Below are 16042 nucleotides of genomic sequence, written 5' to 3'. Positions count from 1 at the left end.
GAGGCTAGGGGTGGGGTTGCCATAGGATCCTGCAATCCCATTGGTCAGTATATACCTGGAAGAAGTGAGAGTGGGGACAAGAATGGACATTTGCACCCTGGTGTTTTTGGTGACAGTGTTTGCGATTTACAATGGATGGAGATGGTCTAAGAGTACAATGAGGAATGGAAGGGGGAACTGTGGTGTATATGTACAATGAACTACTGACTGGCCACAAGACAGAATGAAGTTGTGAGGTATGCAACTAGGTGAATGAACCTTAAGGACTGCATATTGAATGAAATGTGAGAAACAAAGACAAATATTATCATTCCTCACTCATATGGGCTAATTGTAATGTAGAAACTCCATGAACCCAAGTTGAGAGCATGGGTTATCAGGTTGGGGTCTATTGTAGAGGATCCTAGATTGTAAGCTCTTACAGTGGTCATATATATTCAGGAATTGTAACTGTTATTTCTAAATTCTGAGATACTGAGCTGTTTCTATATAACATGGTCGTTTCCAGAAACTTTGGGTATTCGTGTGACACCTCAGATTCAGTGTTACAGTTCTGAAACTATGAAAGTCAGTACTACCCCATTCAGAAACTGTTTAAAAAGCTGAGAAAGTGATCAGACTTCGAGTAGAGATATGAAGGAAGCTGATCTGGATAGAACTACCGTAAGTCAGAATACAGGGTAAAGGATGATATCTTCCATATTTTACAACTTCAACATCTGTGTGAGACCAAAGGGAGAGATGTTTATTTGGTGCAAAATTTATATTTTGGGTGGTGTATTACATAATTTTGAACATAATTTTATGTTCATGTTTATATAAAGTTGAACACCATAATTACATGGAATCTTGAATAGCATGTGAGATCTTGTTGGTTTGTCCAGGTTAGTGTGAAGCCCAGACATATCCCAGGTGATTTGGGCAGTGAATAAAGAAGTATTTGCAAAGTTCCCTTGGGGCACTGGGGAGAAAGGAGGAATATTCCACTTCCCCGTTTGGAGAATTCTTGGTATTCTAGCAAGGAGAGGGGACAACCAAATCAATAGGCTGAGTCCTCAGTCTTGGGGTTTATCCCTATGAAACTTATCCACACATAGGATAGACTAAGCCTACTTAACATTAGAACCAAGAGTCACCCCTAGAAAACCTCTTGTTGCTCAGATTTGGCTTCTCTCTAAGCCAACTCGCCAGGTGAACTCACTGCCCTCCCCCCTACATGGGACATGGCTCTCAGAGGTGTAAATCTCCCTGGCAACGTGGGATGGGACTCCTGGGATGAACTGGGACATGGCATCAAGGGATTGAAAAAGCCTTCTTGACCAAAAGGGGAAAGAGAGAAATGAGACAAAATAAAGTTTCAGGGGCTAAGAGATCCAAACAGTTGAGAATTTATCCTGGAGGTTATTCTTAGGCATTATATAGTGATCCCTTTTTAGTTTATGGTGTATTAGAGTGGCTGGAGGGAAGTACCTGAAACTGTAGAGCTGTGTTCCAGTAGTGTTTCTTGAAAATGACGGTATAGTGATATAGCTTTTACAATGTGACCAGGTGATTGTGAAAACCTGTGTCTGATGCTCCTCTTATCAAGAGTATGGACAGATGAGTAAAAAAATATGGAATAAAAATAAATAAATAATGGGGGGATAAGAAGTAAAATAAGTTGGATAACTGGAAATGCTAGTGGCCAATGAGAGGGGGATAAGGGGTATGGAATCTATGAATTTTTACTTTTTTCTTTTTATTTCTTTTTCTGGAGTGATGCAGATGTTCTAAAAATGATTGTGGTGATAAATACACAACTATGTGATGATATTGTGAGGCATTGATTGTGTACTATGTATGGACTGTATGTCATATGTATGTGAAGATTTTTCAATAAAAATAAAAAAAATTATAAATAAAAAATTGTATTGTGGTTATCACCTCAGTATATATCACCTAAATTCACCATCGTAACCATTTTAAGTGTACAGTTCAGTGACACTAATTACATTCACCATGCTCTGCCCCTGTTGCCACTATCCATGATGAGAACCTCCTCCTCCCCTGACATCTGCACTGTTCTGGTTGAAGCTCCCCAGTCTCCCCTCCTCACTTGGTCGCTGGTTACCTCACCCTGTAGTCTACTGTCCATCTCTATGAATTTTCTTACTCTCGTGATTCCATAAAAGTGGACTCATATAGTATTTGTTGTCTGTGTCTAGCTTATTTTACTCCGCCTAGTTCTTTCATGGTCCATGCATGCTCCAGCATGTAGTAGGAGTTCATGGATGAGTTATAGTCCATTGTATGGATGTACCACATTTTTCTTCTCCATTCTTTGGTCAATGGACACTGGTTGTTTCCATCTTTTGCTCATCGTGAATAATGCTGCCATGAACACTGATGCACAAGTGTCTGTCTGAATCCCTGTTGTGTTCTTTTGGGCCATATGGTAGTTCTATGTCTAACTTATTGAGGACCTGCCAATCAGTTATCCACAGAGGGTGTTCACTTCTACATCCCCACCAGCAATGCAGGGAAGTTCCAATTTCTCTGCATACTCACCAACACTCTTTATTTCACATTAAAAAAAAAATAGCCATCCTAGTGGGTGTGAAGTGATAGCTCATTGTGAATTTTTTAGAAACAGTACAGCTTTATTGAGATATTTTCATACACCATACAGTCCACCGGAAGTATACAATCAGTGGCTCACAGTATCACCACACATCATCGTGGTTATTATTTGCGTTTTTCTAATGACTAGTGACAATGAGCCTCTTTTCTTATGCTTTGGCTGTATATTTTGATCGGAGAAATGTCTATCCAAGTCCTTTACCCATTTAAAAAAATTTATTTTAAACATAACATACAAACACGAACATTCTTCCCATATGACCATTCCATTCTTGATATATAGCCATAACTCACAATTTTATCACATAGTTGTGTGTTCATCATCACGATCACCTCTCAGAACATTTGCATCAATCCAGAAAAAGAAATAAAAAGGAAAAAGAAAAAAATTCATACATACTACTATACTCCCTACCCCTCTCCATCACTGATCACCAGCGTTTCAATCTACTAAATTTATTTTAACATTTGTTTCCCCTATTATTTATTTATTTTTAATCTGTATGTTTTACTCATCTGTTGATAAGGTAGATAAAAGGAGCATCAGACACAAGGTTTTCACACAGTCACATTGTGAAAGCTATATCATTATACAATCATCTTCAAGGAAACATGGCTACTGGAACACAGCTCTACATTTTCAGGCAGTTCCCTCCAGACTCTCCATTACCCCTTAACTAAAAAGCTGATATCTATATAGTTTTTGAGTGTTGATATTGTAACCTGCCACTTTGCTGTACTCATTTATTAGCTTTAGTAGTTTTGCTGTGGATTTTTCAGGGTTTTCGACATATAGTATCATATCATCTGCAAACACTGAGGGTTTTACTTCGTCCTTTCCAATTTTGATGCCTTCTATTTCTTTTTCTTGTCTAGTTGCTCTGACCAGAACTTCCAACACAATGTTAAATAACAGTGGTGATAGTAGACATCCTTGTCTTCCTTCTGATCTTAGGGGGAAAGTTTTCAGTTTTTCCCCATTGAGGATGATGTTAGCTGTTGGTTTTTCATATATTCCCTTTATCATTTTGAGGAAGTTCCCTTCTATTCCTATCCTTTGAAGTGTTTTTAAAAGAAAGGTGTTGAATTTTTTCAAATGCCTTTTCTGCATCAATCAAGATGATCATGTGGTTTTTCTGCTTTGATTTGTTGGTGTGGTGTATTATATTAATTGATTTTCTTATGTTGCATACCTGGGATGACTCCTACTTGATCATGGTGTATAATTCTTTTAATGTGCTGCAGGATTCGATTTGCAAGGATTTTTGCATCTATATTCATTAGAGAGATTGGTCTGTAATTTTCTTTCCTTGTAGTATCTTTGTCTGGCTTTGGTATGAGGGTACTCTTCATAGAATGAGTTAGGTAGTTTTCCCTCCTCTTCAATTTTTTTGAAGAGTTTGAGCAGGATTGGTACTAATTCTTTCTGGACTGTTTGGTAGAATACATGTGAATCCATCTGGTCCTGGACTTTTCTTTTTGGGGAGCTTCTTAATGACTAATTCAGTTTCTTTACTTGTGATTGGTTTGTTGAGGTTGTCTGTTTCTTCTTGTGTCAGTGTTGGTTGTTCATGCCTTTCTAGGAAGTTGTCCGTTTCCCTATGTTGTCTAGTTTATTAACATAAAGTTGTTCATAGTATCCTCTCATTACCTCCTTTATTTCTGCAGGGTCAGTGGTTATGTGTCCTCTTCCATTTCTGATTTTATTTATTTGCATTCTCTCTTCTTATCTTTTTGTCAACATTGCTAAGAGTGCATTGATTTTACTGATTTTCTTATAGAACCAACTTCTGGATGTTTGATTTTCTTGATTGTTTTCATGTTCTCAATTTAATTTCTTTCTGCTCTAATCTTCATTATTTCTTTCCTTTTGCTTGCTTTGTGGTTAGTGTGCTGTTCTTTCCCTAGTTCTTCCAAATGGACAGTTAATTCCTTGATTTTTTTTTTTTTCAAGGCACTGCTTTTTTTTATTCACCTTTGACTCACGGCTGAACCTAATCCTGTTTGATATACATGGTAAGAATTTCAAATTTTATTTGAAACTTAGGCTTATGAGATTCATCTCATAAGTGCTTGGATCTTTCCTTCTACTCATTGCTAGGTAGTATTCCATTGTTTGGACACACTGCCATTGTTTATACTCTCACATGGTGATGGACATGTACTTTGTTTCCAGGCTTTGGCTCTCACAAAGCTGCTACAGACCTTCTATTGTAGGTCTTTATGTAGATGCATGTTTTTCATTTCTCTTTGGTAAATACTAAGAGTGAAATTTCTGTGTCATATAAAAAGCATATGTTTAAACTAATAAGAAACAATCACATTGTTCTCCAAATGGCTGTACCATTTTAGAATATTACCACTAGCTGTCTATAAAATTCTAGTCGCTCCTCAATCTGTCCGACTCTCTGCACTGTTCTTTTAAGCACTGTCCTTTGCTTACAGAAGCCTGATTTTGTTCTCAGCAGATGGCCCAGCTCAATAAACTCCACCTCTGAGCAGACTTTGTGATCATGTGACACAAGGGTGCCCCATGAAATATTAGTGGAAGTGTTTGGGCTGAGTTTCTGGGGAAGTTCTTGAACTGGGTGCAGGCTGTGGTATCCAAGATGGTGAAACAGGGAAAATGTTTCCCCAGGAGAGGCCTTCCCTCAGCTCCACAGCACCAGTGCAGATTCCAGCTGTGAGACGGGGCTTCTCTCAGTCTTGGTGGTTTGGAGACTTGTGGATGGCTTAGAAGGCTCCTGGCTTCTTGGTCCCCTCAGCTTCTAGCACTAGCATAATGGTTTTGCCCAGTGCACATTTTCATTTGCTGCAGACTGCATGGGCATCTGGGAATATGCTGGCCAATCATGCCAAAGGCCTTTTCCTACTCAGGCTTTGGTGTCACCAGGGTCTGCAGCTCTAGGACAGAGAGACTTCAGTGGGCAAGATGGAGATTCCTTGGCAGATTTACCCCAAAAAATCTATGAATGGGTCCTTTGATCATGACTGCTCACTGAAAGTGCAAGGTCTCTCTGGGGCCTTGTTTCACATTCCATGCTGGGATCTCAGCAGGGTTACCACCTTCTATATCTAGAACTCAGAATTGAGATCTTTCCCTGGGTTTCCTCTGGGCTTTTGGAGAAGAGGTAATTTGAAGATCTGATCTCCAAATCTGACGACCACTCTGTCCACTTAATTCAGTTGGACGATATTGTATTCTATACCAGGCGTTCGATGAAATGTTCTCTCCAGTTGCAGTTCTCATCTCCTATTAATTTGTGAGTCAACTCACCTGCTATGCCACTTGCTGACTGCAGAGGGAATACAAACCAACCAAAAATGAAATTGATTTTGTCCAGAATCTTCACAAATGGTACTTCTGCTTTGCTTTACACAGTCAACATCTAAGCGTCACTTTGGTAGTAGCAAATAAAACTCTTCCACAGATCAGGATAATTTTTAGAACATAGTTCTCCCTCTTCTTTGGATTCCGATACAAATCCTGCCCAATCTATAACTTCCCATTTTTGACCAGAGGCATTTTGTTCTCCTGAATGATGGCAAGGATAATAACTATTTCTGAACAGGAATCGGAAACCATTTCCCTCAACGGAGGTGACTTCGGCCGGAGGACCAGGTGGTCGCAGTCAATGCGGCCCCTCCCCTCTGCACACTGGTTCTCCTGGAGACCTCTGGAGGGCTGGTGGCGCAGACCGGCTGCATCTCTTTCATCACCTATCAGCACGCACCCTGCACTCTGCCTTTACTTCCTTTTTGGGCAGTGGCCTGCAGTCCAGGGACCTGGACAGTCTGCTGAGGTTTTCCTCGCTTCAGCGCTCTCACCTCACGTGACCCTGCGTCTCCTTCAATTCCTTGATTTTTGCTCATTCTTTTTTTATATAGGCATTCATGGCAATAAATTTCCCTCTTAGCACTGCCTTTGCCGCATCCCATAAATTTTGATATGTTGTGTTTTCATTTTCATTTGCCTCGAGATATTTACTGATTTCTCTGCCTACTATTGATTTCCAACTTCATTCCTTTATGGTCTGAACTTCATTCCTTTATGATCTGAGAAAGTGTTTTGTATGATGTCAATCTTTTTAAATTTATTGAGACTTGCTTTGTGACCCAGCATGTGGTCTAGCCTTGAGAATGATCTATGTGCGCTTGAGAAAAAGGTGTATTCTGCTGTTGTGGGGTGTAATGTTCAATAAATGTCTGTTAAGTCACGCTCATTTATTGTGTTATTCAAATTCTGTTTCTTTATTGATCCTCTGTCTAGATGTTCTGCTAATTGATGAGAGTGGGGAATAGAGTTCTCCAACTATTATGATAGATGTGTCTATTCTCTTTTCAGTGTTTCCCTCATGTATTTGGAGCATTCTGACTTGCTGCATAAATATTTATGATTATGTACTGTTGTTGAATTGTTCCTTTTATTAATACATAGTGTCCTTTTTTGCCTCTTTTAACTGTTTTACATTTGAAGTCTAATTTGTTGGATATCAGTATAGCTACTCCTGCTCTTTTCTGATTGTTATTTGCACGAAATATCTTTTCTCAACCATTCACTTTCAACCTATATTTATGTTTGGGTCTAAGATATGTTTCTGTAGACATATAGTTGGGTCTATTTTTGAATCCATTCTGCCAGTCTATGTCTTTTGTTTGGGGAGTTTAATCCATTTACATTTAGTGTTATTACTGTAAGGGCAATACTTTCTTCTAGCATTTTGCCTTTTGGATTTTATATGTTATGTCTAATTTTTCTTCTTTTTAACTTTACTGATAGTCTTCATTTCTACACTGTTCTCCAGACTTTTCTCTTCTGCCTTTTTGTATCTGTCTTTAGTACTCCCTTTAGTATTTCTTGCAGAGCTGGTCTCTTGGTCCCATTCTCTCAGTAAATTTTCATCTGAAAGTATTTTAATTTTCCCCTCATTTCTGAGGAACAACTTTGCTGGATATAGAATTCTTGGTTGGCAGATATTCTCTTTTAGTAACTTAAATATATCATCCCACTGTTTTCTTGCCTCCATGGTTTCTGCTGAGAAATCTACATATACTTATTGGGCTTCCCTTGTATTTGATGAATTGCTTTTCTCTTGGTGCTTTCAAAATTCTTTCTCTTTGACCTCTGACATTCTGATTAGTAAGTGTCTTGGAGTATGTCTATTTGGATTTATTCTGTTTTGAGTACACTGTTTCTTGGATCTTTAATTTTAGTCTTTCATAAGAGTTGGGAAATTTTCAGTGATTATTTCCTCCAGTAGTTTTTCTCCTCCTTTCCCTTCTCTTCTCCTTCTGGAACACCCACAGCATGTATATTCATTTGCTTCATGTTGTCATTCAGTTCCCTGAGTCCCTGCCCATATTTTTTCATTCTTTTCCCTATATTTTCTTTTCTTTTTTTCTTAATTTTTTAAATTAATTTTTTAAAAAAATTACAAGAAACACAAACATTCTTAATATGTGATCATTCCATTCTACATATATAATCAATAATTCACAATATCATCATATAGTGCATATTCATCATCATGATCATTTCTTAGAACACTTGCATCAATTCAGAAAAAGAAATAAAAAGACAACAGAAAAATAAAATGAAAACAGAAAAAAAATATATAAATACCATACCCCTTACCCCTCTCTTTCATTGATCACTAGCATTTCAAACTAGATTTATTTTAACATTTGTTCCTCCCATTATTTATTTTTATTCCATATGTTCCTCTCATCCATTGACAAGGTAGATAAAAGGAGCATCAGACACAAGGTTTTCACAATCACACAGTCACATGGTGAAAGCTGTTTCATTATTCAATCATCATTAAGAAACATGACTACTGCAACACAGCTCTACATTTTCAGGCAGTTCCCTCCAGCCTCTCCATTACATCTTGACTAACAAGGTGATATCTATTTAATGTGTAAGAATAACCTCCAGGATAACCTCTCGACTCTGTTTGGAATCTCTCAGCCATTGAGACTTTATTTTGTCTCATTTCACTCTTCCACCTTTTGGTCGAGAAGGTTTTCTCAATCCCTTTATGCTGGATCTCAGCTCATTCTAGGGTTTTTCTCAATCCCTTGATACTGAGTCCCAGCTCATTCTAGGATTTCTGTCGCACATTGCCAGGAAGGTCCACACCCCTGGGGGTTATGTCCCACATAGACAGGGGGAGGGTGGTGAGTTTGCTTGTTATGTTGGCTGGAGAGAGGCCACATCTGAGCAACAAAAGAGGTTCTCTTGGGGGTGACCCTTAGGCCTAATTTTAAGTAGGCTTGACCTATCCTTTGTGGGGTTAAGTTTCATATGAACAAACCCCAAGACTGGGGGCTCAGCCTATAGCTTTGGTTGTCCACACTGCTTGTGAGAATATCAATAATTCAACTTGGGGAGGTTGAATTTTCCCCCGTTCTCACCATTCCCCAAAGGGGACTTTGTAATACTTTTCTGCTCACTGATCAAATCACTCTGGGATTCATCGGGGCATCACTCTGGACAAACCAACAAAATCTCATGTCCTACCCCAGGTTCCATGTACTTATGTTGTTCAACCAAGCTAACTACATAAGTTATATTAGGAAATGCACTGGTCAAAATATAAATTTTGTACCAAATAAACATTTTTTGCTTTAGTCTCACATATAAGTTGAAATTTTAAAGTATTAATTACCATCTATTTTCAGCACCCTGCAGTAATGACATTCCTTTGTTCTTCCTCATGCAGAAACTTTTTAAAATTTGTACATTTAATCACTGTCATAATACACTCTAGGCATTCCTAGATTATACCATCTCAATCTTTATCGTCTATCTTTCTGATTTCAATTGTGCTCCCATCCCTCATCCCTCTTATCATTCTCACATTCAGCTTCATTCAGTGTTTTAACATAATTGTATTACAGTTAGGTAGTATTGTGCTGTCTATTTCTGAGTTTTTGCATTCAGTCCTGTTGCACAACCTGTATCCCTTCAGCTCCAATTACCCAGTATCTTACCCTAGTTCTATCTCCTGATGGTCTCTGTTACCAAAGAAATTCTCCAAGTTTATTCACTAATGTCAGTTCATATCAGTGAACCCATACAGTATTTGTCCATTTGTTTCTGGCTAATGTCACTTAGCATAATGTCCTTAAGGTCCATCCATGTTGTTACATACTTCATAACTTTATTCTGTCTTACAGCTGCATAATTTTCCATCGTATGTATATACCACAGTTTGTTTAGCCACCCGTCTGTTGATGGACATTTTGGCTGTTTCCATCTCTTGGTAACTGTAAATAATGCTGCTATAAACATTGGTGTGCAAATGTCCGTTTGTGTCTTTGTCCTCATGTCCTTTGAGTAGAGACAGCATATAGATGGGTCCTGTTCCCTAATCCATTCTGCCAGTCCATGTCCCCCGATTGGGAAGCTTAATCCATAAACATTCAGTGTTATTATTGCCCGGGCAGTACCCTCCTCTACCATTTTGCCTTTTGGCTTTTGTATGTCCTTCTAATTTTCCTTCTTTTTACCTTTACTCATACTCTTCCTTTCTACAGTCTTCTCCACACTTCTCTCTTCTGCCTTCATATATGTCTGTAGCTCTCCCTTTAGTATTTCTTGGCAGAGCTGGTCTCTTGGTCACAAATTCTCTCACTGATTTTTTGCCTGAAAAAAATTTAATTTCTCCCTCATTTTTGAAGGACAATTTTGCTGGATATAGAATTTTTGGTTGGCAGTTTTTCTCTTTTGATAATTTAAATGTATCATCGCACTGTCTTCTCGCCTCCATGGTTTCTGCTGAGAAATCTACTCATAGTCTTATTGGGGTTCCGTCATATGTAATGGATTGCTTTTCTCTTGCTGCTTTCAGGATTCTCTCTTTCTCTTTGACTTCCAACATTCTGATTAGTAAATGTCTTGGAGTATGTCTATTTGGATCTATTCTCTTTGGGGTACGCTGCACTTCTTGGATCTGTAGTTTGAAGCCTTTCATAAGAGTTGGGAAATTTTCAGTGATAATTCCTCCATTAGTTTTTCTCCTCCTTTTCCCTTCTCTTCTCCTTCTGGGATACCCACAACACGTACATTCATGCGCTTCATATTGTCCTTCAATTCCCTGAGTCCCTACTCATGTTTTTCCATTTTTTCCCTATATTTTCTTTTTCTTGCTGGATTTCAGATGTTCCGTCCTCCAGTTCACTAATCCTATGTTCTGCCTCTCGAAATCTACCATTGTAGGTTTCCATTGTTTTTTTAATCTCTTCTGCTGTGCCTTTCATTCCCATAAATTCTATGATTTGTTTTTTCAGACTTTCTATTTCTTCTTTTTGTTCATTCCTTGCCTTCTTTATATCCTCCTTCAATTCACTGATTTGGTTTTTGATGAGGTTTTCCATGTCTGTTCATATATTCTGAATTAATTGTTTCAGCTCCTGTATGTCATTTGAATTGTTGGTTTGTTCCTTTGACTGGGCCATATCTTCAATTTTCCTAGTATGATTTGTTATTTTTTGCTGGCATCTAGGCATTTAATTACCTTAATTAGTTAATTCTGGAGATTGCTTTCACTTCTTTTACCTAGGATTTTCTTGCTGTATGAACTTATTGTGTCTCTGTTCTTTAACATTCAGTTCAGCTTTATCTGGACCTCTAGGTTAAGTTTTGTTTAACAGAGGAGAATTTTTCAGTTCTTGTTTTCTTTCTTGCTCTGTTTGTATCGTGCCTTTTACCCCCCACACTTAGGAGGGTCTAATTAGGTATTATAGACCCCAGCCGGATTTTCCCCGACCAAACTGGCCTCCTTTTAGGAGGAAAGAGTCACCTGAGTTGTTTTTCCCCTGAGGTTGAGACCAAGTGTGTTGAAAGACTTTCCTATTAAGTCTCTGGACTCTGTTTTTCTTATCGTGCCCAGTATGTGGTGCTTATCTGCCTGCAGGTCCCACCAGCATAAGATGATGCAGTATCTTTAACTTTGGCAGACTCTCCCTGATAGGGGCATGGTGGAGACAGAGGAGAGGTTGCAGGCTGGCTTTTATTGCTTCAAATTACCAAGCCCCGGTGTCTGAATTCCTTGAGGGAGGGATTCCATCTGAGTTGGACTTCACCCCTCCCCTAGGGAAGGCATAGGCTCCAGACAAGCCCACAAACAAGCTCGTTTCTGCCTATGCCTCGGGCAGTTGCAGCCTGAGAAGTCCTGCTGCTGTATCCAAAGGCAGTCAAGCCTTTTTAGAAACACAGCCACTTCCTTTTTTTTTTTCTTTTTCCGTCAGCCCTGCCCCCGTGGCACTGGCGCAATAATGCGTGACCTCTGCTTTGACCAGGTTCACCTGAACTGGGGGCCTAATTTTAGTTGTCAGAATTTGTCAGTTAATTCCACAATTGGCGTTTGGTTGGTCTCAGCCCCCGCTGCTGGCAAAGTCTCTTTCCTTTCCCCTCTGGAAGCACCCTGTGGGGGAGCGGTGCCGGCCACCACGGCTTGGGGAACTCACAGTTCTGGGCCGGCTCGCAGCAAGTCCAGCTGGTCCAGGCTGGGGTATGCTGTGTGTCTGGTTACTGATGTGGCCCCAGGAGCTGTTCTGTACTGTTTCTGGTTTTTTAGTAGTTGTTCTGGAGGACAAACTAAAGCGCGCACATTGCTCAGCCGCCATCTTGGCCCGAAAGTCCCTATATTTTCTTTTGCTTGCCAGATTTCAGATGTTGCATCCTCCAGTTCACTAATCCTATCTTCTGCCTTTTCACATCTAACATTGTAGGTTTCCATTGTTTTTTTTTTCATCTTTTCTACTGTGCCTTTCATTCCCATAAGTTCTTCGATTTGTTGTTTCAGACTTTCGATTTCTTCTTTTTGTTCGTTCCTTGACTTCTTTATATCCTCCCTTTGTTCATTGGTTTGATTTTTGATGAGGTTTTCCATGTCTATTCGAATATTCTGAATTAATTGTTTCAACTCCTGTATTTCATTTGAATTTGGTTTGTTCCTTTTACTGGGCCATATCTTCAGTTTTCCTAGTATGATTTTTTTTTTTTGCTGGCATCTAGGCATTTAATTTCCTTAATCAGTTTATTCTGGAGATTGTTTTCACTTTTTTTGCCTAGGATTTTCTTGCTGGATGATTTTTTTGTCTGTTTGTTCTTTGACATTCAGTTCAGCTTATTCTACACCTCTAGCTTAGGTTTTATTTAACATATCAGAATTTTTCAGTTCTTGTTTCTTGCCCTGCCTGTATGGTACCTTATTTTTTTTTACCCCCCTTAGGAGGGCCTACTGAGGTATTATATACCCCAGTCAGATTTTCCCAGACCAAACTGGCCTCCTCTCAGGAGGAAAGAGTCAACTGCATCAGTTTCCCCGAGGGTGAGTCCCAGCAGGTTGAAAGACTTTCCTATGAAGCCTTTGGACTTTGTTTTTTCCTGTCCTGCCCAGTATGTGGTGCTTGTCTGCTTGTGGGTCCCCCCAGCATAAGATGATGCAGTACCTTTAATTTCAGCAGACTCTCCCTGCTGCGTCTTGGTTAAGACAGAGGAAAGGTTGTAGGCGGACCTTAATTGCTCCCATTTTCCAGACCCTGGTGTCTGAACTCCTTGAGGGAGGGATTGCACCTGAGGTGGGCCCCACCCCTCTCCTGGGGAAGTCACGGGTTCCAGGCAAACACTCAAACAAGCTCAATTCTGCCCATGCCTGGGGCAGTTGGAGCCTGAGAAGCTCTGCAGCTGTATCCAAAGAATAGTCAAGTCATAGAAACACAGCCACAAAAAAGAAAAAGAAGAATCATTTTCAGAGCAAGAGCCCAGTTCCTCGGGTTTGCCAATCAAGAGGTTAACCTCTTGATTGTTGGTATGTTGCTTTGTGTGTCTCCAGGTCCTATGTGCCCTCTCCTTTCCTTCAGGGCCCAGGCCCTTTCAAGTATTATGTGCTCTCTGATCCAAAAAAACCTCTTTTTTTTTTATTTTTTTAAAATTTTTCCGTCAGCCCCGCCCCCTCTGCACCAGTGCAAAACTCAGTACCTTTAACTCTTACTTGAGGTTCAACTGAGCTGGGGGCCTGTTTTTAGTAGTCAGAATTTGTTAGTTAATTCCACAATTGGAGCTCGGTTGTGCTCAGCCCCTACTGCTGGTAAAGTCTCTTTCCTTTCCCGTCCGGGAAATAGCCTGTGTGGGAGGGGCACCAGCCTGCGGGCTTGGGGACTCATGGTTTTGGGGGGGCGTTCGTAGCCGCTTCAGCTTGTCTAGCCTGGAGTATGCTGTGTGTCCGGTCATTGAAGTGGCCCCAGCAGTTGTTCTGTCCTGTTCCTGGCTATTTCCCAGCTGCTCTGGAGGACAGACTAAACCCCACACCTTACTAAGTTGCCATCTTGGCCCTGCCCCACTTCCTTTTGCCCATTTTTAAACTGAATTTCTTTTGTTGTTGTGTTTTTTTGCATATTCTAGATTTTAAACCCTTGTCAGATATATGATTTGCAGCTATTTTCTCTTATTCTTTTTGTTGTCTTTTTACTTTCTTGATAATGTCCTTTATTTATTAGAAATATTTCTTAATATATTTTTTTAAACAGGTGATGGCCAGTGGTTGGCTTGTGGTCTAGCCAACCACTTATTACTAGTCCTTGATGCCAACCTTAATGGAACACCAGCTGTGTTTTCAGGTAAAATTTGTTTTAATTCGTTTTAGTGTGAATTTAAGGATGGACCCCATTCTGTTCCTGATTATCAATTGCTAATTACTACTTTGGTTTGTATTGTCAAAACAATAGCAACAGAGAAGTACTGAGGCTTAACTTTGAGGAAGGAAATTATGAGATTTTAATAAAATAGATATACTGAACTCTTTTAAACTAAAGAGACCAAAATGCTATTTTGTGGATGTTGCCATATAATGTAGAGTCTAAACATTTGTTGAGGTTCTAGGGCAATAAGTGAAGTGAATTTTATATAGATATTTAATCACAATATATTTTGAAAGGTAGTAGGATTTTTACTTAGGCGTTTTTATAAACATAACAAGGCAAATCATTTTTTTTAAGAAAATAGATTTATGGCTGACATAATAGCAGTGGTACTATAATGACTGTGTTGGAACTTCATAACCCTGATATATGTAGATTCCTAGTTCTAAAACTTTAAAATTTTGCAACTCTTCATTAGGTTCCAGACACTTCTCACTTTGAAACTTACACTTGTCAGTAGAAAGCAGAGCCCAGCAGAGCTGTGATGGCTGCTCCTTCTGTTGCTGCTCCCCTCAGCCGCTCCCTGAAGGATCCTGGGGGTGGACGTGGGGCGGGCCGGGTGGGGGGCACCCACGAGGGCTCGTGCTCCCCACTGCTGATAAGCAGAGGCCCCAAAGCGGAGCTGCTTCAGCATCTGCGCCAAAGGAAATCTCACTGTTGGGTTGCTTGCATCAGGGTGGGCTTTTCTTCTGACCACGGCCTGGAAGCCTTGATCATCTCCATAGCACTTATGCAGCCATACTGTCCACGTAATTCCAGTAAATTCTGTGACACCTCTGGACACAAAGCCCCCTGGGTACTCCCTGTGGAAAGTTACACATCATACTCCTGGCACTTCAGAGTGGATGTGTGGAGCTGGGCAGTTGCTGCCCTTGTGGATCTCCTTAGAAGGGTTGTCCATGCGCTGCCCCCTAGCCCCTGGCCCTGTGGGCTTGGCCCCACCTGAAAGCTTAGGGGCCAGGCCCGGATGCTGGTGGGCCTTAATCCCATAGGGCTGAAGTTTAACCCGCAAAGGAAATTGGACAAGGAAGAGACAACACCCAAGACCTGGCATCTAGATGAGCAGAAGCGGGAGAGTGGGACAGGCTGCTGGCATGTGCCGGTTAAGGAGGGTCCTGAGGCCTCTGCAGCCCGTTCGGCTTCTCAGGGGTTGAGCACAGGCCATAGGTGTTGCTGCTCTGTGCATCGATGGATGGTTGTAGCACCTGGAGAGGAAAGTGTGGTGGGATGAGGCAGGCAGTGGCTGCTCTCTTCTCCTGAGATGTCCCCTGCTCTGGTTGCTCCTCCGCCTTGCACGCCTTGGGTGGACTGGCCTCTGCTGGGCACTCCAGCATGGGAGGTTTCCCTGCACCTTTCCAGAAAGCAGGAAAATGGGTTCTTTATCTTCATCATAATCCAAGCAAATTCTTGTTTTTTTGAATATGGTAAAAATGAAGATAGTTAAGTCTGTCATAGAGAAATCATGGCCTTCTGAGAGCACAGGAAACGGACCCCAGTTTGGAAACCATTAATAATACTAATTAATTTAATAAAAGTTTTGTGTTTATGTTTTATATTTTAGAGTTTTTTTTCCATAAAAAAACGTTTAAATTCCTAGTACTTCAGTTCCATCCCAACCACTTGCTATGTGCCCAGCACAGAGTGGATGCTAAAAAAATTCCTGATGAAGGAATCTGAAAACTTTATTATGAGAACTACCTCATCATGGAATATA

The 16042-nt window shown here is 40.3% G+C and overlaps 1 protein-coding gene across 9 annotated transcripts in view; it reads left to right on the top strand.

Annotated features, from left to right (window-relative positions):
* WDR27 (WD repeat domain 27) overlaps positions 1-16042 on the top strand; it is a 347331-nt gene that overhangs the window by 85222 nt on the left and 246067 nt on the right. For all 9 annotated transcript variants that reach the window (XM_077120888.1, XM_077120884.1, XM_077120890.1 and 6 more), the window contains one exon: positions 14158-14247. In XM_077120888.1, the coding sequence (XP_076977003.1) occupies positions 14158-14247 (90 nt within the window). The remainder of the gene's footprint in view (positions 1-14157; positions 14248-16042) is intronic.

Source organism: Tamandua tetradactyla, chromosome 11, assembly GCF_023851605.1.
Source record: "Tamandua tetradactyla isolate mTamTet1 chromosome 11, mTamTet1.pri, whole genome shotgun sequence".
Lineage (NCBI taxonomy): Eukaryota > Metazoa > Chordata > Mammalia > Pilosa > Myrmecophagidae > Tamandua > Tamandua tetradactyla.
Note: the sequence above shows the minus strand (reverse complement) of the source record. Positions and strands in the feature narration are given on the sequence as shown.